At 45.3% G+C, this 26,034-nt stretch overlaps 3 protein-coding genes and 1 pseudogene across 7 annotated transcripts; 1 reads left to right on the plus strand and 3 right to left on the minus strand.

The window, feature by feature from the left end:
• Positions 1-2,380: 2,380 nt before the first annotated feature.
• Positions 2,381-3,034, minus strand: LOC308524708 (elongation factor 1-beta-like; annotated as a pseudogene). Its single transcript has one exon. The product of its transcript is annotated as an elongation factor 1-beta-like (transcript).
• Positions 3,035-7,557: 4,523 nt separating this feature from the next.
• On the minus strand, positions 7,558-14,555 carry LOC308524886 (uncharacterized protein C11orf52). The gene is made up of 4 exons (XM_081099489.1): positions 14,486-14,555; positions 9,716-9,753; positions 8,680-8,735; positions 7,558-8,457 (listed from the first exon to the last, which is right to left on the minus strand). The coding sequence occupies exons 1-4, from the start codon at positions 14,515-14,517 to the stop codon at positions 8,209-8,211; spliced, it is 375 nt and encodes a 124-aa protein (XP_080955615.1). The 5' UTR covers positions 14,518-14,555; the 3' UTR covers positions 7,558-8,208.
• Positions 14,556-20,435: 5,880 nt separating this feature from the next.
• On the minus strand, positions 20,436-21,653 carry HSPB2 (heat shock protein family B (small) member 2). The gene is made up of 2 exons (XM_081099642.1): positions 21,529-21,653; positions 20,436-21,082 (listed from the first exon to the last, which is right to left on the minus strand). Exons 1-2 carry the CDS (start codon positions 21,620-21,622, stop codon positions 20,628-20,630), a joined length of 549 nt encoding a protein of 182 aa, XP_080955768.1. The 5' UTR covers positions 21,623-21,653; the 3' UTR covers positions 20,436-20,627.
• CRYAB (crystallin alpha B) lies at positions 21,109-25,639 on the plus strand. 4 transcript variants are annotated; one of them, XM_081099641.1, is made up of 4 exons: positions 21,109-21,114; positions 22,680-22,818; positions 23,933-24,055; positions 25,295-25,639. In XM_081099641.1, exons 3-4 carry the CDS (start codon positions 23,933-23,935, stop codon positions 25,496-25,498), a joined length of 327 nt encoding a protein of 108 aa, XP_080955767.1. In that variant the 5' UTR covers positions 21,109-21,114; positions 22,680-22,818; the 3' UTR covers positions 25,499-25,639. The 4 variants fall into 4 exon arrangements, with proteins under 4 accessions (XP_080955767.1, XP_080955766.1, XP_080955765.1 ...); XM_081099640.1 differs by lacking the exon at positions 21,109-21,114 and adding an exon at positions 21,144-21,356; XM_081099639.1 differs by lacking the exon at positions 21,109-21,114 and adding an exon at positions 21,591-21,652.
• Positions 25,640-26,034: the final 395 nt, after the last annotated feature.

The following is a 26,034-nucleotide window of genomic DNA, read 5'->3' on the forward strand; positions in this document are numbered from 1 at the left end:
CAAGAGCATAAAATTGCATAGACACAGTAGAAAATATTGAGACATCAGAGGGAGGTTCTGCTGTTACCAAGAGGTCGCTGTTTCTCAAACAACAAGTCATTTATCAAAGGAAGACCCCTGACCTCAATGCTCCTGGGAAAAGACTCATTACATCACTGAATGTTAAAGCTTCAAAGAAAAGATCTCACCCAGCCAGTATTGCTCAGTGGTTGAGCACCGACCTATGAACAGTAGGTCACGGTTAGATTCTGGGTCAGGACCATGCCAGGGGTGAGGGTTCGATCCTCAGTACAGGGCATACAGGTGGCAGCCAATCGGTGATTCTCTCTCATCATTGATGCTTCTAACTCTCTCTCCCTCTCCCTTCCTCTCTGAAATCAATAAAAACATATTTTAAAAATATCTCATTTGGCCCAACTCCCTCATTTCACAGATGTAGGAACCAAGGCTAGGAGAGGAGAGGTGCTTAGAGTCACACAGCTAGTGTCTCTGAAGCCCAAGCCTATGCTGGAGGAATGAAGGAGAGCATTGTGGTGAACTGAGAAAAGATTTACTATAGGACATATGGTGCAAGATTGCACTCTTCCCTGGAAATCTATACTTATACCAACCACATAGTCTACATCAGTAGTGTCCAATAGAACTTCCTGTGAGGGTGGGAATGTTCTATATCTGTACTGTCCAATACAGTGACCACTCGCCACATGTGGCTAATGAAAATGTGGATCTAAAATTTAAATGGCATTTAATTTTAATTCATTTAAACTTAGTACAATTTCAAAGTATTCCATTGTCCCCATACAACTATTGAAATGTCCCCAAAGTTATGATGTATTGTATTTAATTTGCTCTCACACTTGGAAAAAGCACAAAATTCATTTTTTGGCCATATAATCTCAATTTTTTTTTATCAGAATATATGTTCACCGTATTTATGATGGGCTGCTTTAGAACGTGGCTCAGGTGAAGAATTGAGCTTTTGCTCTCAGTAGCACTAACATTCACTATTCCTTCCATCCTCCCATCCCACCCTATTGTGATATCAGCATCAGAGCTGGGAGGAAAAGAGGGTTAGCTAAAAGAACGGGGAATAACTAGAACAATGATCTGCATCCCACAGTGCCCCTGTGTGGGAAAACAGCAGGCCACCCTGGGTAGCTGGAACATCTCCCACGCTGCAGGCCTGTCAGTCACTCTGCCTGGGAGGAGAGGCAGAGCCCAAGCAAGCTGCTGTCTGCATGTCGCTGCCTGATTTCTAAAATTATCCCAGGCTTCCTGAGCCCTGCATTATTTTAACAATGATGGTACATACCTCCCTCACCAACTAAAACCAAAAGCTATACAACCGTCATATAGCAAAATCAAGCTTTAACTATGTGCCAAGCCCTGTACTAAGCACTTAGATACATTATTAGCTCATTTGATGGTCACAATTACAATAAAGAGTAGATTTTTTGATACAGTCCCTATTTTACTTATGAAGAAAGAGAGGTTTCGAGGATAAGTAATTTGCTCCAGACCCTATAGCTACTAAGAGCTGAAGCTAAAGTCCAGTTTCTTCACCATTATGCAATCTTTTATATGATGCTTGCTACAAAGAGGTTATTCATTAAATGTTTTTAGTTGAATGAATGAGTGAATGAATGAATGAGCTAGTGTAGGAGATATCAGCAAACTCAAAAGACATTCATCACTTCTATTAATATAGACAAGAACATGTTAGCTCAAGTAAGACTTAGAGCATTAAAAGGGAATGTCATTGGTGAAAATATTGACTGTGACTTCTCCTTGTGTGAAATTCTCACCTATGTAAAATTTAACACATCTATTATGGGCCATCATTAGTGACTATGGAGAAGCAAAAAGGCAGTTTGAATAAACAAATAGAATTGTCATTAGAAATATTTTAAGTGACTCTCTGAAATAATTTCCTAATCTTCCTTCTGTTTTCTCACATTAACGAGTTTCTTGGCAGTAGTATATGTTTAAAATTTCTATTGCACTTATCTTTAGAGACATCGGCATAAATATACACAAAAGGGCTCATATTTACAGGCAAACATCCCAAATGTGTCCTAGTTCCTAAACTGCCCTTTGTTCCCAGGCTTTTCTGCCCTTCCGCACCCTGTAATCTTCTTTAGACTGCTCAAATGTCTTCAAACACTCCCCTTCCTAGCATGTCCAATATGAATTCCTCACTCCCAGCTCTTAAAGCCTCCCTCTTCCCAAATTGCCAAGGCTCAGGTTCGCAAGCTCCACACTCACAGATTTACAAGGCTCATTCTCACCTTCATGCCTTCACGACTGTCCCTCTGCCTGGAATGTCCCACCATTCTTTTATCTTTCAAGCTTTCATTTAAAGCATGATCCATAATGCATTTTAGACCTTGTGGGAAGCAGCCATGTCCATGAACTGCACATAGTCCTCAAGAGCAGAGATCCATTCCTCTGGCATATTTGTTCCAACTTTATCGTCTTCTACTACACACTGTATTTGAGGTTTATAAACTCCATGCCATACTGGAACTAGTTCAGAAGAGCCCCTGACCAAGCCGTCTGCTTGAATGCTCCTGACACACTCCTCTCATTTTGCCATTTCCATCTCAACAGCCCGAGGTTTCACATCTAATAAGATGGAAGACTTGGCAACAAGTGCAGGTTTTTGGCTTTGACTCATACTGTGCAAGGCATTTTCTCTTAGCCTCTTTGCTTCTTCACTTTCCTCCTCCTCCTCAGATCCAAAGAGATCAATGTCATCATTGTCTTTCCTATCTGTAGCTCCACTTCCTGGGGTGTCTTCCATATTGCCCAAAGCTTTCTTCACTCCTGGCAGGCTGGCCTTTTCCCTTTCGGGAGACTTGATGTGATTATACCAATGTAGGGCATGATACAAGCTGACAGGTATTGGGCTGGACACCACTTCAAATACCACATCTGCTTGTGATGGCACATACCCCTTGATATAGCGCTTGTCCACCAGGTAGTTGCTGAGCACCGGGAGGCAAGTGGGGATTTTCAGGTCTCCAAAACCCATGGCTTCCCTGATCCTGGAGCTGGGCAGCAGCAGAGGAAGAAGGAGGGTGCAGGCAGTCGCATGAGGGCTGAGAGAGGAAAAAAGGCTGCCACACTTCTGCTACTCAGGTCTTCACTATGCCTAATTCAAGTCCCACTTCTTTGTGAAACTTCTCTGACCACTCTTGATTTTGTTAAAATAAAGACAGATATGATCATAATCTGTCTGGAACACTCACCTCCCAGATAGCCCATGGTTCATTCCTGCTCAAATGTCAAGTTAGCTGTTTGGCCTTCTCTGATCACTCTAGTTAAAATGACAGCATCCCTTACGCCAGCACTCCCAAACCTGATTTATCTTTTTTTTCTTCCCAGCATTCATCCCATCTTGTATATCCTATGTTTACTTGTTCATTTGTTTATTGTCAGCATCCTCCTGCCCAGAATGTAAAATTCCCCATGGGGACAGGGAATTGTGTCTGTTTTGTTACTGGTTAATCTTGGAAACTAAGAATATTTCCTGATACATAGTAGATGCTCAATAGATATTGACTGACTAAATGAATGAATCTTCCTCTCTTCAAAATTCAAAGGTCATAGCATGTATGATATCATATGGAACATTAACTTATATAGTTAATTTAGGAATGTGAATCTTTGTCTCTTTTACTGTATTTCCAAGACAAATATAAATAATTTCTGGCCCTGGCCAGTGTGGCTCAGTTGATTGAGCATCATCTCATGCACCAAAAGGTCACTGGTTCAATTCCTGGTCAGAACACATGACCAGATAGAGGCGCGATCCCCAGTAAGGGGCGGGGGGGGGGGGGGGCGGACGGGCGTGCAGGAGGTGGCCAATCGATGCTTCTCTCTCATCAGTGTTTCTATACCTCTATCCCTTTCCCTTTCCTTTCCTCCCCCTCTAAAAAAAATCAATAAAAACATATTTTAAAAAAGAAAAGCAAATTAATAAAAACGTTTTAACAATAATAATAATTATTTCTGGTATCCTTTTATATTTTTCTCTCTTCATCAATGTGTTCTTTCATTAATTATTCATTAATTATATGTTGAGCATCTATTATATGATATTATATGCCAGGTCCTATTCTTTTATTTTTTTAAGAAAAAATTTCAAGAACTGAGATACACATAAATACATACACACACAAGCAAGAAAAAAGACTAAAAAAAGAGTAGTAAAACAAAGACTAGTAAAGCCGAGACTCCGATATTAATTATGTGGGGACAGAGTGTACAAAGTGTGACAGACTGAGTGGGTAGAAAAAGGGAAAAAGAGACAGAATGGTGAGAGACTAGAGTAGGGTGTTGCCAAAGTAATCACCAGATGCTAGTGCTTAATATAAACTGAACCAAAGCAAATATGCAAATATATTTAACATGAATTTTTAAAATTTACGTTTCGAAGTTTTCTGCCAGCTATCCTGCAGGTAAAAACTAAACTAAGACGAGCGACATCTGGTGGATATTTTGGAAGAGATCCTTGAGTTTCTCCCCATGTCTTTGGACTGCATTCATAATGCCAGCGGTTCTCAACCTGTGGGTCGAGACCCCTTTGGGGGTCGAACGACCCTTTCACAGGGGTCACCTAAGACCATCGGAAAACACATATATAATTACATATTGTTTTGTGATTAATCACTATGCTTTAATTATGTTCAATTTGTAACAATGAAAATACATCCTGCATATCAGATATTTACATTACGATTCATAACAGTAGCAAAATTACAGTTATGAAGTAGCAACGAAAATAATTTTATGGTTGGGGGTCACCACAACATGAGGAACTGTATTAAAGGGTCGCGGCACTAGGAAGGTTGAGAACCACTGCATAATGCGTTAGGACTCCACATTACTAATTACACTCTCATGAAATAGTCTTTTTGCAGGACTCAAGGTCTCATTGCAAGAGGAAGCCATCGGGCCTTTCTATCTCCCAACTAATGTCCCTCTGTCTTCTTCAGAATGCATACAAAATCTGACACCACAATTCTTCTGTTAAAAGGTAACTTATTACTTAAAATGTTCACATCCTTTGACCTAGGGATTCCACTGCTGGGACTCTGCCCTAATTAAAATAGTCTTAAATGAGAATTATTTTTTACAATGGGGAGAGTGAAACATAACAGTTCAACAATAGTGGAAAGGCAAAGAAAATTACAGACATTATAATGTTTTCCAAACATTTGTACCCACATTAAAACAAACATTTTAATAATTTTGTATCAACAAACATTAAGTTAAAAAAGCAAAAGTCAAAAAGTATGTATATATGACCTCAAATATGTCAATAATACACATGGAAAAAAAGACTACAAGAAAACATTCTAAAGTATTTAGAGTGATTGCTTCTGGATGGAAGGATTATACATTTTTTAAAATCATGGTTTGCAATATTTTTCAAATGCTCTATAATTAACATACTTGTTTTTACAAAAACATTATTTAAATCCTAAACAATGCATATGTTCCGATTAATTTGTAGAATTTTTCAACCTCTGCCTGGTTTTATTAATTTCAGATGAAGATAAGTAGAGTTTCCATAAGGGGAAGCAAGAAAAGAAAGCAAGCCCTGACTGGTTTGGCTCAGTGGATAGAGCATAGGCCTGCGGACTGAAGGGTCCAGGTTCAATTCCAGTCAAGGGCATGTACCTTGGTTGCGGGCATATCCCCAGTAGGGGGTGTGCAGGAGGCAGCTGATGGATGTTTCTAACTCTCTATCCCTTTCCCTTCCTCTCTGTAAAAAATCAATAAAATATAGTCAAAATATGTATGTTTAAAAAAAAAAAAAAGAAAAGAAAGCAAATATAATTTAGTTCCAGGATCTGAGTCCTTATGGAGAAACCCCCGGGCTGTAGAACTGTACTGAAAATCCAGTACTGTTGGCATGCTCCTCTAAAAAGTACACCAGAAACTTACAGAGGGCTCTGCTGGCACCAGGGAGCTACAGAGTCTCATAACCACATGGGTCCCCATCTTCACCGTCTCTAGAAGAGCCAGGCCAGAGCCACCTTGAAATAAGAGGAGGAAGAAATGTGTAAAAATACAGGACAGGAAAAAAATAAAATTCCAAAAGCTAAACCAACCTAGTGGGGTCAGCCCCTGCCTCAAACCTACCAATGTAAGTCTAAGTATCAGAAATAGATGCTGGTTAACAGGAACTCCAGCCCACGGTCTTATCATCACAACGGGGGCATTTAAAAAACTAGTCACTTAGGTTTGAATGGTAGTAAACTAAAGAGTAATGCTTCCCTATCATTCGTGAAACAAGGATGCATTTTCCCTTCTCCTCACATATATCAGTCTAAGACCAGAGCAAAGATTCCGAAGACAAGCAGGAGAGATACTGGGAGCTCTGCTTCTGACATGCACTTCCCGTCTTCTCAGGAATTCAGTATTAAACTAGAAAGGCAGCATTTATATTCTGCAGCAGAAGTTTTTATAGCACTTTACAGTTACAAAGTGCTATCATCTACATCATCTTAATTGGCCGCCACAGTAAATAACTCTTGGAAATAGCGTTCATTTCATTGCCCCCGGCGAATAGGAAATAGGCCCCGCCAATTAGTGGTGGAGGCAGTTTTCTAGCCACCTCTTCACTCGGTCTGTGCCAGGGAACAGGCCAGGAAAACAGTGATCAGGATGCTAATGGGGCCGACCTTTGACTACACACTACATAACATTCCCGGTGCTTAAAAATTCTCACACTCAGGAAGCTGATACTAATATTACCAACTCTTTTGAGCTGTGATTCCATTTTCAGTACTCTATCCATCTTAAGCAGCCATCCCTCTCCGGGACAAGCCGAGGGCCAGCCGTATTTAGGGACGACGGTGTCCAGGTTGAGAAAGGGAAGCGCATTACCGCTTGCCTCCAAGTTCTGGAAGTCTGAGTCAGGAATGCACACTAAGAACCTGTGAGCTCAGAGCGGGTTCCAAACTTCTGCCTCCTCCTTCTCGCCCCCCCTCGCCCCTCCGCGTATCCCCAGTTCTGATCTGGCCGCTCAGCTGATAGTACTTCCCAGTTACCCGCCGCCTTTCAGCACTTACCTCTTCAATCATCGGTCCGACGGTCGCTCTGGTTCACCATCGCGGTCCCCAGCCCCTCGGAGCAGGGCCGCGTTCAGCGACAGCGTCGCCGCTGCGTTCTCGCTGCCATGGTGACGCGGAGGCCCGCCCAGCCAGCCTCCCACGGACCGCCAGCCTTCTGCCGGCCCAGACCCCGCCCCCTGCCCGCCCCACCCCGCCCTCTAACGGCCTGGAGATCGCAGCTGTTCCCGGACTTGACCCCACCCCCTATGTGTCTGCCTGACCCGCCTCCTGCGAGCCTGGGTCCCGCCCTCGGACTTCCAGGACCGGGTCCCGGTCTGTACAGAGGCGCCTCCTACCGGCCCGGACTCCGTGCAGAAGGGAGCTCGCCTCCGGTCGGTGCCAACCACTCCCTGGCTCCGCCCCGGCGGCCTCTCCACCTGCCGGCGTGGAGCCCGCAGGTGCTCGCCCCAGAAAGCGCACCAGGCGTGTTCCGTAAGAGGTTTATTGTTCCTAGCGGCTCAGCACCTTCGAGAACCTACGGTCTGGCCACGCAGTGCTGTCAGTATCAGTGACTCGAGGTCCTGGTAATGGATGCTTGGAAAATGCTTCCTCCAAGCCTCAGGTGTCTGTTCAGGTCTGGACGTGGACCCAGCCACTGAGCAAATGGCCCAGCCAGGCCCAGGGCTGTGTACAAAGCCCACGAGGCCTTTTCAGAGCACCTCTTTCTTCTTCAGCTTTGCAGTTTCAGGTACGCAACAGGGCATCATTAAATTAAGTTCAACAAGGTCAGCTCAAGTACTTAAGGGGTAACCTGTTTTTCCCGCACTTTTTTCTTTTTGAGAGTAGGAGCAAAGGTAGGATCCAAACCTACCTTCCCGCACACTCAACCTACCACCTCGTTTTAAGTGCAACTCCATCCACCCCTGACTGACCCAAATACAACTCCAAGCTCACGGCGGCAAATAAGAGATAGGCATATGGGGAGAGAGCAAGACTGGGGACACAATTCCAGGGGCTCCTGAATTCTTTAAACTTAAAATGTGGCACCATTCCTGGGCTGCCACCCAGTTCTCCAAAAACAGCTCATTGTCTCACGGGAGTCCTGGTGAAATGATGGAAGCTGGTCCTTCTTCCCCCAGGCTCACACTAGCGTCCCATTCTTGCTGTCATAGCAGGGCGTGGCCTGGGGGAAGCAAAGGGTGGCATACTCTGTAGCATTTTCTGACTGCAGGTGCTTCAGCTCCCGGGCAGAGCGTGGCTGGGGCTGGCTGCACACTTGAATGACTGCGTAATGTAAGTTGCTGTCGTCTGACCTGGGGCCTTGCTTCCGCTGCTGAGACGCCGGCTGCTCCAACACCTGCTTACGCGCATGTCCTGTTGTGACATGGCCCTACCAGGAATGGACAACATTAAGAGAGATCCTTGGATTGGTTTGGCCCCCCACCTTCCATGATGTCCCTCTATTTTGCTCCATTAGGGGGGCACCGAGGAGGAAGGGCAGAACAGGCAAGTTCTATAGATGACTGAGACCTGTCTGTTCCAGGGGAGAAGGCGGAGGCCTGACATCCCTAGCCCGAGCCGCCCTCGGGCAGGGACAGAGGCCTGTCATTACCTTTGTGCCACTCTGCTTCTGCCGCTGCTGCTTCAGTGCCCATCTGGGTTGACCCCCTGGGAGGAGGAAATCCAATTTAAACCCATTCACTCTTCCCTGTGTCTACTGAGGTCGCCATCTTCAAACCTCTATTAAACTGTTATGGCGGGCTTCTAACTAATCTCCCTACGTCTGTTCTCACCTTCTTCACTCCCATCATTCCCACATCCAAACTCTTTAGTAGGGAATGCAATCTGGCCCTTTTACAATCTGCCCATAATATCTTCCATCCTCATCTTTCTCTGGTCCCTAACAGAGTTCAACAAATACATATTGAGAGCCCATTAGATTCCAGGCTCTCCGCCACATTGTGGGGATAGAATGAGTAGGCTGCTTCCTCTGCCTCAGGGAGCTGACAGTCCACTAGGGGAGACATAGAAGTACACAGACTATTACAATGCAGTGTGCTAAGTGCTTAGCTACCAAACAACTGGTCACTCCTTTCTTTTTTCTGCATAAGATAATTCCCTTGCCTAAAATAGCCTCTCCTCCCTGCTCCTCTTCCAACTTGTGAACTTGATGTTACTTCTTCAACATTGGTGTTTCCTGCCATTCTCCCACAGCAGGAGTATGCATCTCTTATAGCACTAGTAGATGACGTTATGGTTACTTGTTTGCATATCTATCTCTCAAACTTGACCTTCCCCTCTTTTAGGGCCAACACCGTGTGTCCTTCCTCTTGTGCCTTTCTCTCTCCTCGGGTTCCTTCAGTGCCTCACATACAATATAAGTGCTCAGTAAATTTTGGTGGATGACTGAAAGCATGAACAAACAACCTTGCCCACTGCAATAATAGAACGAGACCAAGAGTTTCAGAGCTGGTCTTGAACCCAGTAACCTAAAGGTTCTCTGTAGTGCACTGTCTCCCCTTATCCCTCCCAACACTACCCTTTCCCACCCTTATGCTCCTTCCAAAGACACCACTTCTGTTATCTTCTCTAATTTGCTACCAGCTCCCCACCCTGGCCCCACCCAGTCCCTCTCCTCCCCCAGTTACCCATTTTCTTTTTCCTCTGGAAGATTGATGGGCAGCTCCTGTGAAAGGAAAAACAGATCACCCATGTGTAAGAGACCTGGCCTCTATCTTCCCTCCTTCATCATTTGCTCTGTGATCGCTTTAACATTCTAGGATGGGCTTCCCTCCCCTCCTAACAAGTCACCCTGAGCCAGCCCCAAAGCATTTATCAAGGATACCACACCTCTCCCAAAGAGATGGTTCTGGAAGGCGGAGTGGAACAACTGACATAACCAAACCCAAAATACAGACTCAGGCAGCCAGTCATTACATGCCAGGGAGGAAGCTGGGTTGAGCGTTATTCTGAGATTGTCTAACAGGCTAATTCCAGCAGAGGGTGAGGGAAACTGGCCAAATAATGGGCTATTCCTGGATTCAGAGACCCTCTTGCTTCTGCTTCCCTGCCTTTTTAGGGGTCTCTGCCAGTCTGGGGTTCTCATTCTGGGAGTCACAGGCGCTGCCACAACCAGGGCTCACTAGTTAGGGCTCCTCAAAGCCCTTTCCTAACAGGTGACCTCCCTCCCTGCTTCCCTGTCCTTGTGTTTAATTAACAAAAGTGTGAGATGTTTAACCTTTAAGGCCCATAGCACAGGGAGCTTTGAATTTGGTGAGTGACTCAGCTACCCCAAGCTCACTACAGGGCAGATCTCTGATACTCATTTCTGAGCCCCTAGGGTCCCCAATGGAGCCGGTGTGTCTATGATTGTCAACTGTTTTATGGCCAGAGAAACACTTGTCTGAGGAAATAGACTAAATAGTTTGGAGCTTACTCCCATGCTTTTTCTTGCTAGTACATTTCCAGCTCTCACCCTGGCCAACCCTATTTGTCTGACTTCTGTCTTCTGAAGGAAGTTTCCTTTTATTGCTACTTAAAAAGAGAGGAAAACTTACAAACCATGTCCATTTTACTACTATGGAAAAATCAGGACCTCCTCCCCCCCCCCCCCCCCCATTTCTGACAGAGATTTGTGTTCCGGTGAGATTTTTGGTTTTAACGCAGCTTGCTGAGTTGAGAGCTGTTAGTCACTATCTGAATGCTACAGGTGATTCAGAAGAAAGGCATTGAAACTATTTCTGGGTCTTTCTACTTCCTCTTTGGCTACTTCAGTTCTTCCTTTCTCTTACCGCTGCCTACCAGCCGTGGGCAAACTATGGCCCACAGGCCGGATCCCGCCCGTTTGAAATGAATAAAACTAAAAAAAAAAAAAAAAAAAAAAAGACCGTACCCTTTTATGTAATGATGTTTACTTTGAATTTATATTAGTTCACACGAACACTCCATCCATGCTTTTGTTCTGGCCCTCCGGTCCAGTTTAAGAACCCATTGTGGCCCTCGAGTCAAAAAGTTTGCCCACCCCTGGTAGCCTCTAATTCCCTGCCCTTTGTCACTATTGTCTTCCTAATTACTTCTACTTAAATGGATAAAGAAAATATTAATTCTAAAATGACATAGGGTTGGGCAACCCAATTTTAGTAAATGGAGCCTGCTCCCAAGTTCGATATTGCACAATGCCTGGACACAACCCAAATGGAATATGCAGTTACTCTTTGGTGACAAGACTTTATTTTTAGCTTAGAATTAAGGAAACTAAATGGGCACTCTCCCATATGGGTAGTAGGAGTAAAAATTGGTGCAATCTTTCTAGAATGCAATTGGCAATGCGTATAAAAAGCCTTAAACAAATGTGTGTACCCTTTGGTATAGCAGTTCCATAGCCTAAGAAATAATCTGGCAGGTGCAAATATGAATACTTAATATAGCATTATTTACAATGGCGAAAAACAGTAAATATTTTAAATGCCCAACATTGGGAACTGATTGAATAAATGACATCTCTAATCAATGGAAAATCACACATCCATTTAAGAAAAATGTTGGAAGAACACCTAATAGCATTGAAAATTTTCTTCCATATTAAGTTTAAAAATGTAATAAGATATGTTTTGGGATAAAAAACCATCTACATAGGCATTTTAAAAAGAGTACATGGAAATATAATCAAATGTTCCTGTCATCTCTGGGTGCTTTTATTTTATTTTTTTATTATTATTATTTTTTTAAATATATTTTATTGATTTTTTACAGAGAGGAAGGGAGAGAGACAGAGAGCTAGAAACATCGATGAGAGAGAAACATCGATCAGCTGCCTCCTGCACATCTCCCACTGGGGATGTGCCCGCAACCCAGGCACATGCCCTTGACCGGAATCGAACCTGGGACCCCTCAGTCCGCAAGCCGACGCTCTATCCACTGAGCCAAACCGGTTTCGGCTCTGGGTGCTTTTATTTATGGTTCTTATTTTCTGCTCTTTGGTGTTTTCCAAATGTTCTACAATGATTAAATATCACTTTGTAATAAGAAAAATATTTTAAAATAAAAATCTCTTTAATTATCATAGTATCTTTAAATCTCTGGAAGTTATTGAGATTATGAGAAATACTATTTACCCAGCCCTACTAATACTTTGAGAGGAAAAAATATACAGGGTGGGCAAAAGTATGTTTACACTTGTTCGGATGGAAAATAATACAACAATAATACAAGAATAAACTCTGTTTCACGTACTCACAACTATAAACCTACTTTGTCCCACCCTGTAATTTGGTTAGACTATCTGGTATAGTGTTTCTAGCCAGGCTCTAGAGTCAGACTGATGCTATCAGACTAGCTGTGTGACCTTCAGCAAGTTTTAACTTATTAGGCTTCCATTTTTTAATCAATAAAATGAGGATGACAAAAGAACCTAAACCTTATGGGATTATTGTAAGAATAAAACAAGATAATAAATGTAAACTATTCAGCTAGCTGCCTGGCATACAAAGAGCATCAGTCAAAGCTGACAACTATGACTACCACCATCAGAGGAAAAAATAACCAAAAGGAAGAACATGAAGACTTGGGAAGGAAGGAAGTGAAAGAAGCTATTACACCCCCTTCTTTAGGTGCTTTTATTTTTTTTAAATATATATTTTATTGATTTTTTACAGAGAGGAAGGAGAGGGATAGTTAGAAACATCGACGAGAGAGAAACATTGATCAGCTGCCTCCTGCACACCTACTGGGGATGTGCCCGCAACCAAGGTAAATGCCCTTGACCAGAATCAAACCTGGGACCTTTCAGTCCACAGGCCAATCCTCTATCCACTGAGCCAAACCAGTTAGGGCTCTTTAGGTGCTCTTAGATATTTCTGGATATCTTATATCTGTAGGACATTTCAGAGTTTAAAAAATGTTTTGTTTTGTTTTTTTTTTTTTGTTTTTTTTTTTGCAATCCTGACAACATATCAGGAAGCATGTATTATTATTCCCATTTTACAGATCGGTCAGCTAAGGCCCTAAAAACGTTATGTTACTCAAGAAAGCAGAGACCAAATTTCCTATTTTTACTATGTCTTCTGCATCTATCAGTATGCCCAGTACATATAGGTATTGAATAAAATATTTGTTTAAGAAATGAATAGAGCCCTAGCTGTTTTGCCTCAGTGGATAGAGCGTTGGTTTGTGGACTGAGGGTCCAATTCTGGGTTCAATTCTGATCAAGGGCACATGCCCAGATTGTGGGCTCGATCCCCAGTAGGGGGTGTGCCAGAGGCAGCCAATCAATGATTCTCTCTCATCATTGATGTTTTTATCTCTCTCTCCCTCTCCCTTCCTCTCTGAAATTAATAAAAATATATTTTAGAAAAAAGAAAAAAGAAATGAATGGATAAATGAATGCGTAATAGGAACAGGACTTGAATCCAATGTACTGACTCCAACTCATATGCCTTTTTCAATGTACCTCAATTATCTCTTTAAATATAATGATGCTTTATTCATAAACAAGGCATCCTCAACACTGCCCCAGGCTTGGAAAGGTATAGCTAAGAAGGCATTGGTTATATAAAACCAGGTCCGGGGGTCTCTAGTGATGAAAACTCTGGGAAAGAACAATAAAGACATTACAATTAATTTACAGTGAGCCTTTCACATGTCCTCTGCTCTTCAAACCTGTCATCTAAATGACATAAGTCATGTTATCTATATTTTAGATATCATAGGTCATGTCATCTGTATTTTATATATGAGAAAAAAAGAGAAGTAACAGGATTTGCCTAAGGTCACACAGCAAATAAGTGTGAAAGTTATATTCAGATATTCCATGGGTCTCCTCTCCTCTTCTGCCCTTTTAAATAAACATTTCTCCAATGTTGAGTTGCTTGACTTGGGAGGCAGTATTACGCAGTGGTTTAAGGCATGAGCTCTGAAATCAGACAGATCTAGATTGGAATCTTGGTTTACGTGCTTACTAGCCATGTGGCCTCAGACAACTGCTCTGAGCCTCAGCTTCTCAGCTGTAAAAACAGGAGGAGATGTAAGCCACCTCTCGCATAGAATAGTTGGGAAAAGTAAATGAGATTGTAAAGTGGTAAGCTACAAGTGCTACAATTCTTATCATCATCTGGGGAAGGAGGGAAGTGGGAAGAAGAGAGAGGAGAGGAAGAGGAGGACAAAGAGAAACAATGCCAGGTCACCATTCCATCCCTGCTTTGGACATTCTACTGACAGCTGGAGTGGCTGTGTTTTCTGAAGTCTCTTGAAAGGAGTGAGCACAGAAGGAGGTGCTGTTCTGGTGGAGGCATAGGGAGGTGCCAGACGGAGGAAAGTGGCAGTGGGAGGCTGGCAGAGAACTATCTGCAGCTCGATCTTATTCTCAGGGCCTCCATGTCAACCCACACCGATGTTACCCTCTCCCCTTGCCCCCTACTCACCTGCTTCCCCCGCAGCAGAGCCGGTTTCCCATGGTGCTCTGTCTCCGAGGGAGCCTCGCTGTTTATCTACATAAAGAGCTTGTGCATTTCCTGGTTCCTGGTTTAGTTTTCAGTAGCAGCTCCCAGGCAGTCTGTCAGTGTCAGATTTCAACCTAGCAGGTTGCACTTTGGAAGCCACCTGCTGGAATGATTCCCAGGTGACTGCGCCCAGCCAAAGGGTAGAGGAACACACACGGGCTCCAGGTGAGAGCTACCTCACCTTGGGGATTTGGAGCCGCTTTGATGAAACCATGAACTTTGAGCTTCAAGCTCCAATGAAAAGAAACCTGAGCTAGAAAAGGGCTTTGGACTTCCTTAGGAAATGTTTTTTCATGATATCGCACTGTTATTGAACTATGTCCTCTAAAATGGAGTAAAGAGTCTCACCTTCTGTTTCCCAGCACTACTCAGCTCTAATTGAGTTTCACTTTCAAGGTTATCAGTATCAGTTTTTCATTATCCCTGTCCAGAATCTGGGTTTGGAAACTGTTGTCTCTAGGAAACATTAGGTAAATAGATTTCTTTTTATTCTTTCTCCCTTGCTATTGGAATTAACGTGGGCAAATCACTTTTTTCTTAGGACTGTAATAATGAAGGACCGAACCTATTGCCCAATCCCCTTTCTGGTAAAGAATCATATGATTGCAATGGCCTCAGCACTCCTTAACCACTCACTTCCCCATTCCCAGCACAGAACTATAGAATCCCCACTTACAGCTCAACTCAGCTCCTCCTTCCAATGACCTAACATTACATTCATTCCACACTCACCAGCAACTAGGATGCAGTCAAGCAAATCCCTCTGTAGAGAATATGGGCTCTAGGAGAATTTTTGAAACCCATAAAGCTTGTCTCCAGTGCTCCCACCCCCATCTGCCTTGTTCAGATGTCCAGGTATTTGCTCCTTATTGGTATTCAGGACCCACCACTCCACCCTGCACTCCACAGAGAGTACCCTGGACTCTTCACTCTTCCCCATCTTCTTTCCTGATGAAAAATGCAACAATAAGAGTGAGGGCCTTATAAGATTGTGGTGAAGATGAAATGAAATAATGTATATAAAGCTCTAGCCCAGGGCCTGGCACATAGGAGCTCTCAGTAAGCCCAAGCTATTGTTATTATTTCTTGTTTTCAGCTAATCGTCAGATGGCAAAGCATCTTTATTATCTTGTGCTGGATCATTGCACGGCCACTTATTTCATGGCCATGCCTCTCCCCGGCAATTCATTCTGTACTCTACCATTACCTGTATTCTTTTCATCCTGTGACACAAACATCTTAGCCTGGCACTCAAAGCTCTGCAAATTTGGTCCCTTTCCAGCCAATTTCTCTAATTTGAAGGAAGTCACTTAAGAGATTCTATATGGCCCGAAAATCCAAAGGAAACAACAGTGTGTTGTGGTAGCCAGATCCACCTAAAGCAGCATTAAGAGCAGTCCAGAGTGATAAACAAGGGCATTGATTATTCCACTGAAGTCTGTACCAGTCAGTCCATGACTGGATTAAGTCTTTTATTTATTTATCTATTTATTTATTTTCTTTTTAGAGAGAGAAACATTGACTTGTTGTTTCGTCCACCTAGGCATTCACTGGTTGACTCCTGCATGTGCCTTAACCAGGGATCAATCAAACATGCAACCTTGGCACATGAGGATGGCATTCCAACCAACAACCAAGCTACCTGGCCAGGGCTGGAATAATAATTTTAGTACTCTATGTTGATTTTCAAGTTATGTTGTCAAAAGGCAGTGTGTTTAAGAGAGCGTTGTCTAGATATCAAGCTATATTACAAAGCCACTGTTCTCAAAACTGCCTGGTACTGGCACAAGAACAGACATATAGACCAATGGAACAGAACAGAGATCCCAGAAATCAACCCAAGCCATTATGCTCAATTAATATTTGACAAAGGAGACAAGAGCATACAATGGAGTCAAGACAGTCTCTTCAATAAATGGTGCTGGGAAAATTGGACAGATACATGCAAAAAAGTGAAACTAGACCACCAACTTACACCATACACAAAAATAAACTCAAAATGGATAAAGGACTTAAACATAAGATGGGAAACCATAAAAATCTTAGAAGAATCCTAGGCAGCAAAATATCAGACATATGTTGTAGCAATATCTTTATCAATACTGTTCCTAGGACAATGGAAACTAAGGAAAAAATAAACAAATGGGACTACATCAAAATAAAAAGCTTCTGCACAGCAAAAGAAACCATCAACAAAACAACAAGAGAGCTCACTGTATGGGAGAACATATTTGCCAATGTTATATCCAGTAAGGGTTTAATATCCAAAATTTATAGGGAACTCATAGAACTTAACAAAAGGAAGATAAACAATCCAATCAGAAAGTGGGCAAAGGATCTAAATAGACACTTTTTGAAAGTGGACATACAGAAGGCCAAGAGACATGTGAAAACATGCTCAATGTCATTAATTATTTGAGAGATGCAAATCAAAACAACAATGAGGTATCATCTCACACCTGTCAGAATGGTTATTATCAACAAACAAACAACAAGGGCTGGCAAGGATGTGGAGAAAAAGGAACCCTCATGCACTGCTGGTGAGAATGTGGATTGGTGCAGCCACTGCGGAAAACAGTACAGTATGGAGTGTCCTCAAAAAATTAAAAATGGAACTGCTATTTGACCCAGTAATCCCACTTCTAGGAATATATCCCAAGAAATCAGAAACACCAATCAGAAAGGATATATGCACCCCTATGTTCATAGCAGCACAATTTACAATAGCTAAGATTTGGAAACAGCCTAAGTGCCCATCAGCAGATAAGTGGACTAAAAAACTGTGGTACATCTACATGATGGAATACTATGCTGCTGTAAAGAAGAAAGAACTCTTACCATTCACATCAGCATGGATGGACCTGGAGAGCATTATGCTAAGCAAAATAAGTCAGAGAAAGATAAATATCACATGATCTCACTTATTTGTGGAGTATAATAAATAAGATGAACTGATGAACAAAAATAGATCCAGAGACAGTCTGTTCATCAGAAGCAATGAACAGACTGTCAAACCTCAGAGGGAAAGCAGGAGTGGTGGTGGTGGTGGGGAGGTAAGCGATGAACCAAAGGACTTGTATGCATGCATATAAGCCTAACCAATGGACACAGACAGTATGGGGTGAGGGCATGTGCTGGGGGGGGGGGGGGGGAAGTGGCCAGGGAGAGGTCAACGAGGGGAAAAGGAGACATATGTAATACTTTAAACAATAAAGAATAAACAAACAAACACATAAGTAAATAAAGCTCATATAGCCCTAGCTGGTTTGGCTCAGTGGATAAAGCGTCAGGCTGAGGACCAAAGGGTCCTGGGTTCAATTCTCATCACAGGCATGAACCTTGACTGCAGGCTCTTTCCCAGCCCGGGCCCTGGTCAGGGCTCAAGCAGGAGGCAACCAATTGATGTGTTTCTCTCACATCGATATTTCTCTCTGTCTTTCCCTCTCTCTTCCACTCACCCTAAGAATCAATGGGAAAATATCCTCAGGTGAGGATTAACAAAAAAATAATAAATAAATAAATAAATAAATAAATAAATAAATAAATAAAAATCCCAGTTACAAAACAGTTCAATGTGAAGCTGCTTTGGTTGAAGTCTGAGTAGGATCTTTTAAACTTCTTTTTCTTCTCAATTAAGGACTAAGATTCCCGAGTAGATAATAAAAGACTATGGTTTTTATGATTTATATTTACCATGTGTGTCCCCCATAGTATATCACTTGGGGGTTGATAAATATTTGTTGAATGAATGAACAAATGAATATGCCAGTAGTTATTTCTCTGAAGTATGCTTTCATTTTAAATTGATGGCAATTCTTCAACCAAAAATTGGATTCTTCCAGTGAGGGTTCTTATCCCGAGGAGCCACAGTTCTCTAAAAGGGGCATATAAATGGACTCCAAGAGCTCTATTCAAATTTTATGCCAAATTTGGGGGCATATGTATTTTTTATGGTAAGAGCATCTATAGCTTGCTTTTGTCATATTTTCAAATTGGTCTCTAATCCAACAAAATTAAGAATCAACCACTTTAATGAAGAATTTTAGGTGTCTATCACAGCCTCATAAAAGATTATTTTGGAGCAGGGAGATCTTCTGGACACTCCCCAAATCATACACACACACACTTTCTTGATTACAGAAAGTAAGTGAGGGGTCAGACCTCAGGCTTTCCTGCACACACCATCCTATATAATAAAAGGCTAATATGCAAATTGTCCCCTCCAGAGTTCCACTGACTCAGAGTTCGACCATTCGCTATGTGTGCTGACCACCAGGGGGCAGCACAGAACGAAGGAAGACCCTGATCAGCCCTGATCACTGGCCAGGCCTAGTGTGCCGGGAGCCGGTCCATCCTTGCTGTTTCAAAGGACCTGGCATATATGGCATACTGTTCTTAATATGTTTGCTCACCTTCTTGGCACTATAACCAAGGTCTCTGAAAAAGGTTGTTTCCCCAGGTAGGGATTTTCCCCTGAAGTTAGGGAGGGAATAAAACCCCTCAACTAAGTGCCAGGCGGGTAATTAATCACTTTAACTACGAACAATCATGCTTAAGCTACATAATCTTTACTCCCTGGAATGGAGATAAGAAACGCCCTAACCTTTGTAATAGAGATTGATAGGATTGAATCAACTGGTATAAATACAGATGTAACAAGACAGCAAGACTCAGAACTTAGAACACAGAACTTAGAACACAGAACTTAGGAGACAGAACCTAGGCACAGAACCTACACAGAACGTTCTCTAGAGACAGAAGAACTTCGCTGGAGAGAACATGGCAAAAGATCCTGGACAGAAACTGGCCTCAGAACCTAGCGAGAGAACATGGCAAAAGATCCTGGACTGAACCTGACTACAGAAATTGGCAAGAGAACCTGACTAGAACCTGGTGACTGAACCTGGCTGGAGAACCTGGACAGAACCTGGCTGGAGAACCTAACGAGGGAACATGGCTACAGAACCTGGCTGGAGACCCTGGAGAACCTGGCTGGAGAACCTAGCAAGAGAACATGGACACAGAACCTGGCTGGAGATCCTAACCAGAACTTGGCTGGAGATCCTGGCTAGGCTGCTGATCAACTGAACGCTGTCTCCGTGTCATTCCTTCTTCGCCGACTCCGTCCACACCTTTGGGGACCCCTGGACCTGCTGGAGCTGGACCCCAGCACCTGTGCACAAATTTCATGCACCGAGCCTCTAGCATTTCTAATAATAACCCTCTACTTCCAGAGGACACCTCCCTGGCCATCAAGCTCACATTAGTAGCCCTAGACCCCCTGCATTTAGTCTTGGATTATGTGGGGGTGCTGAAGTGATTCCTCTGGGATGTTCCAAGATGTGAGGCAAATGTTTCCTCTCACGGGCCTCCGCTGTGCAACGGGCAGGGAGATTATGGAGTTCAGTGACAACGGCAGAGGTTTCTGTGTCTGTGCCCCTGCGTATACATACTTGGTTCCTCAGACAGAGGCCATTATCAGTGGACAGATCTTAGTATGGGAAAACAGGGCTTTAGGCAGCTCTCTCCAGCCAAATCCTGTTTTCCCAATCCCTACCCTAAACAGGCCAGACAGGCTGGAGACCCTCGTTTTTGTGTCTCTAATCACCAGCTCAGACAGTGCCCTGTGGTTGTCTGGATGGCATATCCCTTTTCCCTCCCGGGATCACGCTCCTTTGTTGCATTGTGAGAAAGTTATGGCTCGGAATTTGATCTGGAGCCAGTGTCAGCTTTGGGTGTGACCTCAGCATCCGAGCTCGGGGTTCTGTAATGTTGAGCACATCGAACTGAGGACCATGTTTCCTAGCTATGCCCTCCTCCTCCCTTCCCACCCCGTCCTCCAGGCCAGAGAATAGGAAGCAGCACAAACAAGGCCCAGAGATTTGGGTTTATTCACCTCTACCTAGAACTAAACCAAAGGCTAGGACACGTCCCACAGGACCAAACCATACTCTGCGGCCCATGCACTTTTCCCTTCTCCCAAGGCTGCCGCTGTCTCTGGGGTGGAGGCAGCAGCTGTATCACCACGGGAGGTACAAAGGGCTGGGCACCGGGTCTGAGGCACTCAGGGCTCAACTCTGGCTGCCTCCTCTTCTTCCTCCGGATCAGGAGGTGGAGGCAGGAGGGAGATGTAGACCTCATTGACTTCTGTGTCCAAATGTCGGCCACCCCGAGGCGCCTCCAGGTTGAGGATGCCGTCGTGGGTGAGAGCGGCGCGGACCCGCCAGGGGTCAACATCAGCAGGCAGGACGTAGGTGCGGCAGAACTCCCGGGACACGAAGCCGTGGCGGTCCAGGCGCTGGGGGTGCCGGGCAGACACCTCCAGCAGGTTGTCCACAGTCCTCACGGTCACCTCATCTGGGGTGAAATGGCTCACATCCAGGAACACCTGGAACTTGCCCTCACTGAGCCTGAGCTCAGAGGCCCCCGCCCGGCTGCCCTCCCCAGCTCGGATGGCCCGGGGCCGGACATAGTAGCCATGGTAGAGGGTGGGGGTCAGGATCTCTTCTGGCAGGAGGCCTGGGGGGCAGAGAGAGAAGGCAAGAGACAGGGTGAGGGCGTCTGAGGCGGGAGCAGGGGTGATGGAGACGTGGAGGAGCAGGGAAGGGGAGGGAGGGGGCACAACGGCTAGAAGGAGGCAGGTGGGGAGAGGGATTGAGAAAGGAAATGAGATGGGGATGGAGGAGGCCAAACCCAAGCAGAACTGGGCGGACAGAGGGAACAAGAAGGCACTCTAAGGGGGCCGGGGGCAGGGGGCAGGTGCCAGGGCCCGGGGCCTCAGGTCTGCACTGAGGTCAGTAGGCAGCGGGGAGAGCCGCGCGGAGGGGCGGGTGGGAGCTGGGGTAGGAGATGGCTCGCCCGGGAGTTCAGTTAAGCCGGAGTGGGGTGGAGGCCAGCGCCGTCGGGAGGCCAGCCCAGAATTTCAGGCGGTGGGGGCAGGAGGCCGCGCGGCGCTCGGGCCATACCTTCTCCGAAGCGCTGCTCGCCCAGGCGGCTCGGGTTGGCAAACTCGTACTCGGCGGTGGCCGGGTGGGCGTGGGGCACCGAGCGGCCGGACATGGCTGCGGACGGAGGCGGCCCTGGTCCGAGGTGCGGCGCGACCCTCCGGCTGCCTGCGGAGCCGGGGCGGCGGAGGTGGGGGCGGGGTCGACACCACCCAAAATAGTGCCGCGGCCGGAGGGCGGGCGCCCGCCCAGCGCCAGCCGCCTGCGTGTGGCCGGACCCCCGGCTCCCCCGCCGCGCGCCCTTCAGCTGTCGGGGCACCAGCGAGGCCAGCGGCCCTGGCTGAGAGCGAGCGGGGAGGGCCCTGCGGGCACCTCCCAGCCGGCACATTGTCCACGCCGCCTTTCTCCTCGATCGCAGGCACCCTGCGCCCTGCTCATAGAGCTCTTTATTGAATGTTCTGCGGTCCTTGGAAGGTGAAAGGTGCAGGGACCCCCCCCCCGCCCCCCTTTCTGGTATGTGGTGAGGGGTCTTTCTGCCCAGATGCATGTCGGGGTCCCCACCAGAACCCAGGTCAGCCTTGAGAGCCACGCAGATGCCTGCCAGTGGCATGCAATCGCTGCTCCCCTCCAGGGACCCACAAAGAGTTAAGGTCTCTGGGGCCCAGCCAAGGAAGATTCCAGTTCCTGCCCAGGCCCAAGATAGTTGCTGGCCTGTGTCCCCTGGCTGGCTGGCTGGAGAGGAGGAGGGGCACGCCGCCCGCCTCCCGCCAGCCTGCTTGGAATTCCTGACCGTTTCCCAAACGGTGAGGGGAGGGTGCCACTGGGTGTGGACAGAAAGCTAGTGAAACAAGTCCAGGACAAGTCACTGGACAGGCCAGGCGTGTTTATATTTCTCTTTTCTTAGCTCAGTGAGTACTGGGTATGTGTCACACTGCCAAATCCCTGATCACAAGTCTCTGTGAACGGGCGGTGAGCTGGATAATAAAACCCCTGACATCATCATTCCAGAAGCTTCACAGGGCTGCGTATATAAGGGGCTGGCTGTAGCTGCAGCTGAAGGAGCTGACCAGCCAGCTGACCCCGACACTCACCAGCCACTCACCAGCCGCCATGGACATCGCCATCCACCACCCCTGGATCCGACGCCCCTTCTTCCCTTTCCACTCCCCCAGCCGCCTCTTTGACCAGTTCTTTGGTGAGCACCTGCTGGAGTCTGACCTCTTCCCGACTTCTACGTCCCTGAGCCCCTTCTACCTCCGGCCACCATCGTTCCTGCGGGCACCCAGCTGGATTGACACTGGGCTCTCAGAGGTAAGTCTCCCCTCCACAGGCAGGAGAGTTTCCAGAACCTTCTGGAAACATTTCCATCTGCTCTCCTGTTCCTCTGTCTGAATCTGGTCAGAGGGGACGCTATGTCCAAGTGTCTTAAGTGTTTTAGGCACTTATGTATCCTGCAGTGAAGAAAGATGAAGTTGCTAGTTTCTTCTCCAGTCACCTGTTTGTCTTTGATGCTCCTCTGTATCCCACTTATTACATTTTTTCCATGTGCTCGGAAGATACTCTTTTATCCCCTAACTTTTAAGTAGGGTGCCCCTTTCTGGTTTGGTTCATAAAGATCTGCAAGGAAAGAGCTGCCTGCAGACTCCTTTGCTTACCACTTCTAATACTCATTCTCCTGAAACTTTTATCATTTCATGTTTCAGAGCCAGGAGACAGCACTACCCCATCCTGAGCTTTCCATCCCCACTGTGTAGAGCTGGAGACAGCAACTACAATTTCCTTCCTCATTTCCTCTTCTAAGATTTTCCCAGTTTCTCAGGGCTGTGTCAGGCACCAGCCTGGGCCCAAGCCTAAAGAGAAAAGAATGTAGGTCAAGTCTTGGGACCCCTACTTGTCCTAAGAGGGTGGGAAAACCGGGTGAGCACATAAGGTTGACAGAAGCTGTCACCGATAACACTGTTTTAAAAATATCCAAGTGTGAGTAAACAGGAGCTGAGTGGGCAAGGGCTTTGGAAGGACAATCAGGGCCAGCAGAACATTCCAGATTGAGTGGGTGGGAAAGTTGGCAGAGATCTGAGCAAGAAGAAGGGGCCTTTGTTTCACAGACAAATGACAAGGCCAGGCATTGGGGTCAGAGAGGCAGCAGAAGCCATGCCCAGACCCATCCTTGTGATTGGTCCCCTGGGTGGCCTGTCTTCTTCCCTGTCCCTGTAAATAAAGTTTGGGCCTATTGACCAAGTGGTGTGCCTTGGGTACCACTATGGTGGCTCCCCTGCACCACAGAGCCATGTTTATTCAAAAAGGGATGTTTAGCCAAAAAGAAGAGGTTAAACTACCAGGGAAGAAAGCAGAATGATGAGACTGCACTAATGCACCTTCTGACCATTATTTCTCTGACCCCTTTCTCCCACCTTGCTGTTTCTAGATGCGTCTGGAGAAAGACAGATTCTCTGTCAACCTGGATGTGAAGCACTTCTCCCCAGAAGAACTGAAGGTCAAGGTGCTGGGAGATGTGATTGAGGTGCACGGCAAACATGAAGAGCGCCAGGTGTGCAGCTTTTTTTCTCTTCTGTTCATTCATTCAATACATACTATGTGCCAGACACTGCCATCAGCCTCTGAGGCTGGCAACAGGATAGACCTGGTATTGTTATTGTTTTGGCCAGAGAAGTGATCTTTGTTGTTTGCTTTAATTTTATTTGATTGCCTTAGATGGGTTAGATGGGATAGATGGGATGTTCACGTCCCATTTAAGCCAGTGGTTCTCAACCGTGGTCACATTAGAATCACAAGGGGAATTTTAAAAAATTCCAGTGCTAAGGCGCATCTCAGACCAATTAAATCAGAATTTTTAGGGATGGGACAGAGGCATCAGCATTTTTAAAAGCCCCCAGGTCATTGTAATGTACAGTCTAGGTTGAGTAGCACTGATTTAGGCATAGTGCTTGTCGGACACCTAATGACATTAACTGCATGCACTCTGAAGGCACTTGAGTTTGGGACTTTTGATGCTCTGGAATCCTCTTCTCTTTAGCCCATCTTAACAGTGAACTACTTGGTTTGCCTCAGTTCCAGAGCAGTACTCAGCTCCTAATACCCTGGAGCACAGACGGAATCTGTTGAGAGCCTGTCTGTATAAATGCTTGAGATTCAGCAGGTTTAGTAGAATTCTGAAGAATGGAACAGCCAGCTTCTCATTACTTTCCAGGAGGGTGTTTCAATAAGTTTGTTTTCTACCAATTAGTGATAACTCGGAGCCTTGTACAATAAACAGCATAGTTTGAGGTCCTCAGGCTGTTTCCATTTTGTGTATATAATCTAAGTTTGGATCACAGTCTCCCTGGATGGAATCTTTTTCTTTTTTTTTAATGGCAGCAGTCCTATTGGTCTGGAACATTCTGGGACATTCCTGAAGAGTCAGAACAATATCTGAGCTTCCTCAGGCACTTGGATCTTCAATGCCGGATGATATTCCAAAACGTATAGGCCCAACAAACATTGACCTAAACCTTTGGGAAATATCTCTAAGCATATCCACGCCTTAGGGTGTGAGAGTTGTGAGGCTTTGCCTGTTTCAGATTTCTCAGATTCTCGTTGAAGGAGTGACCATCTAGACAACTTTATCTTAGCCCCAAATAGAAAAACTTTCTCTCATGTTGCCATGGCATTGGTCCCACCTGAAAGGGGGAGTGGGGGGTGGGGGGGAAGGGGAATGTGTGAGTTCTAAGCAAGTGCTGCTTTTTCCTGTTCTCATCTCTCTGCCTCTTTCCTCCTTCTCTTGAATTAGGATGAACACGGTTTCATTTCCCGGGAGTTCCACAGGAAATACCGGATCCCAGCAGATGTGGACCCTCTTGCCATCACCTCATCCCTGTCCTCTGATGGGGTCCTCAGTGTGAATGGACCAAGGAAACAGGCCTCTGGCCCTGAGCGCACCATTCCCATCACTCGTGAAGACAGGCCCTCTCTCACTGCAGCCTCCAAGAAGTAGATGCCCTTTCTCTGACTGAATTTTTTAAAACGAGAACGTTTCCTCACCAGTGACTAAAACTCTCGCGACTAGTGCTGAAGCTTATTAATGCTAAGGGCAGGCCCAAATTATTAAGCTAATAAAATATCATTCAGCAACAGATAACTGCCTTGTGCTTGAATATTCATATGGGTTTTTTTTATTGGAAAAATTCAGCAGGTCCATTTATTCATCACATCATGATCTAGGGGGCTCAAGGGATATTAGAGTCAGAATGGTATAAATTTAGTAAGTCACTTAACCTTTCTGGTCTTTCGGTCTTTCATTTAAAACATGGGGTACTGATTTGTACACTTTAAAAAAAATAATGTTTTTATTGATTTTAGAGAGGAAGGGAGAGAGAGAGAGAGAGATAGAAACATTAATTATGAGAGAGAATCATTGATCGGCTACCTCTTGAATCCCCCACACTGAGGATTGAGCCCGCAACCCACCCATGCGTCCTGACTGGGGATCGAATTGTGACCTCCTGGTTCATAGGTCGACACTCAAACACT

This window comes from Myotis nattereri, assembly GCF_964212035.1.
Source record: "Myotis nattereri genome assembly, chromosome: 9".
Taxonomy (NCBI): Eukaryota; Metazoa; Chordata; class Mammalia; order Chiroptera; family Vespertilionidae; genus Myotis; species Myotis nattereri.

What these genes read in the sequence shown, in the direction of transcription:
- HSPB2 (XM_081099642.1), bottom strand. Translation starts at nt 21,622, where the DNA reads ATGTCCGGCCGCTCGGTGCCCCACGCCCACCCGGCCACCGCCGAGTAC. An exon ending in CGAGCAGCGCTTCGGAGAAG is followed by an intron (nt 21,083 to 21,528) that starts GTATGGCCCGAG and finishes TCTGCCCCCCAG; the next exon opens with GCCTCCTGCCAGAAGAGATC.
- LOC308524886 (XM_081099489.1), bottom strand. Translation starts at nt 14,517, where the DNA reads ATGGGAAACCGGCTCTGCTGCGGGGGAAGCAG. An exon ending in CCAGAGGAAAAAGAAAATGG is followed by an intron (nt 8,736 to 9,715) that starts GTAACTGGGGGA and finishes TCCTCCTCCCAG; the next exon opens with GGGGTCAACCCAGATGGGCA. An exon ending in AGAAGCAGAGTGGCACAAAG is followed by an intron (nt 8,458 to 8,679) that starts GTAATGACAGGC and finishes CATTCCTGGTAG; the next exon opens with GGCCATGTCACAACAGGACA.
- CRYAB (XM_081099638.1), top strand. Translation starts at nt 22,618, where the DNA reads ATGGACATCGCCATCCACCACCCCTGGATCCGACGCCCCTTCTTCCCT. An exon ending in TTGACACTGGGCTCTCAGAG is followed by an intron (nt 22,819 to 23,932) that starts GTAAGTCTCCCC and finishes TGCTGTTTCTAG; the next exon opens with ATGCGTCTGGAGAAAGACAG. An exon ending in GCAAACATGAAGAGCGCCAG is followed by an intron (nt 24,056 to 25,294) that starts GTGTGCAGCTTT and finishes CTCTTGAATTAG; the next exon opens with GATGAACACGGTTTCATTTC.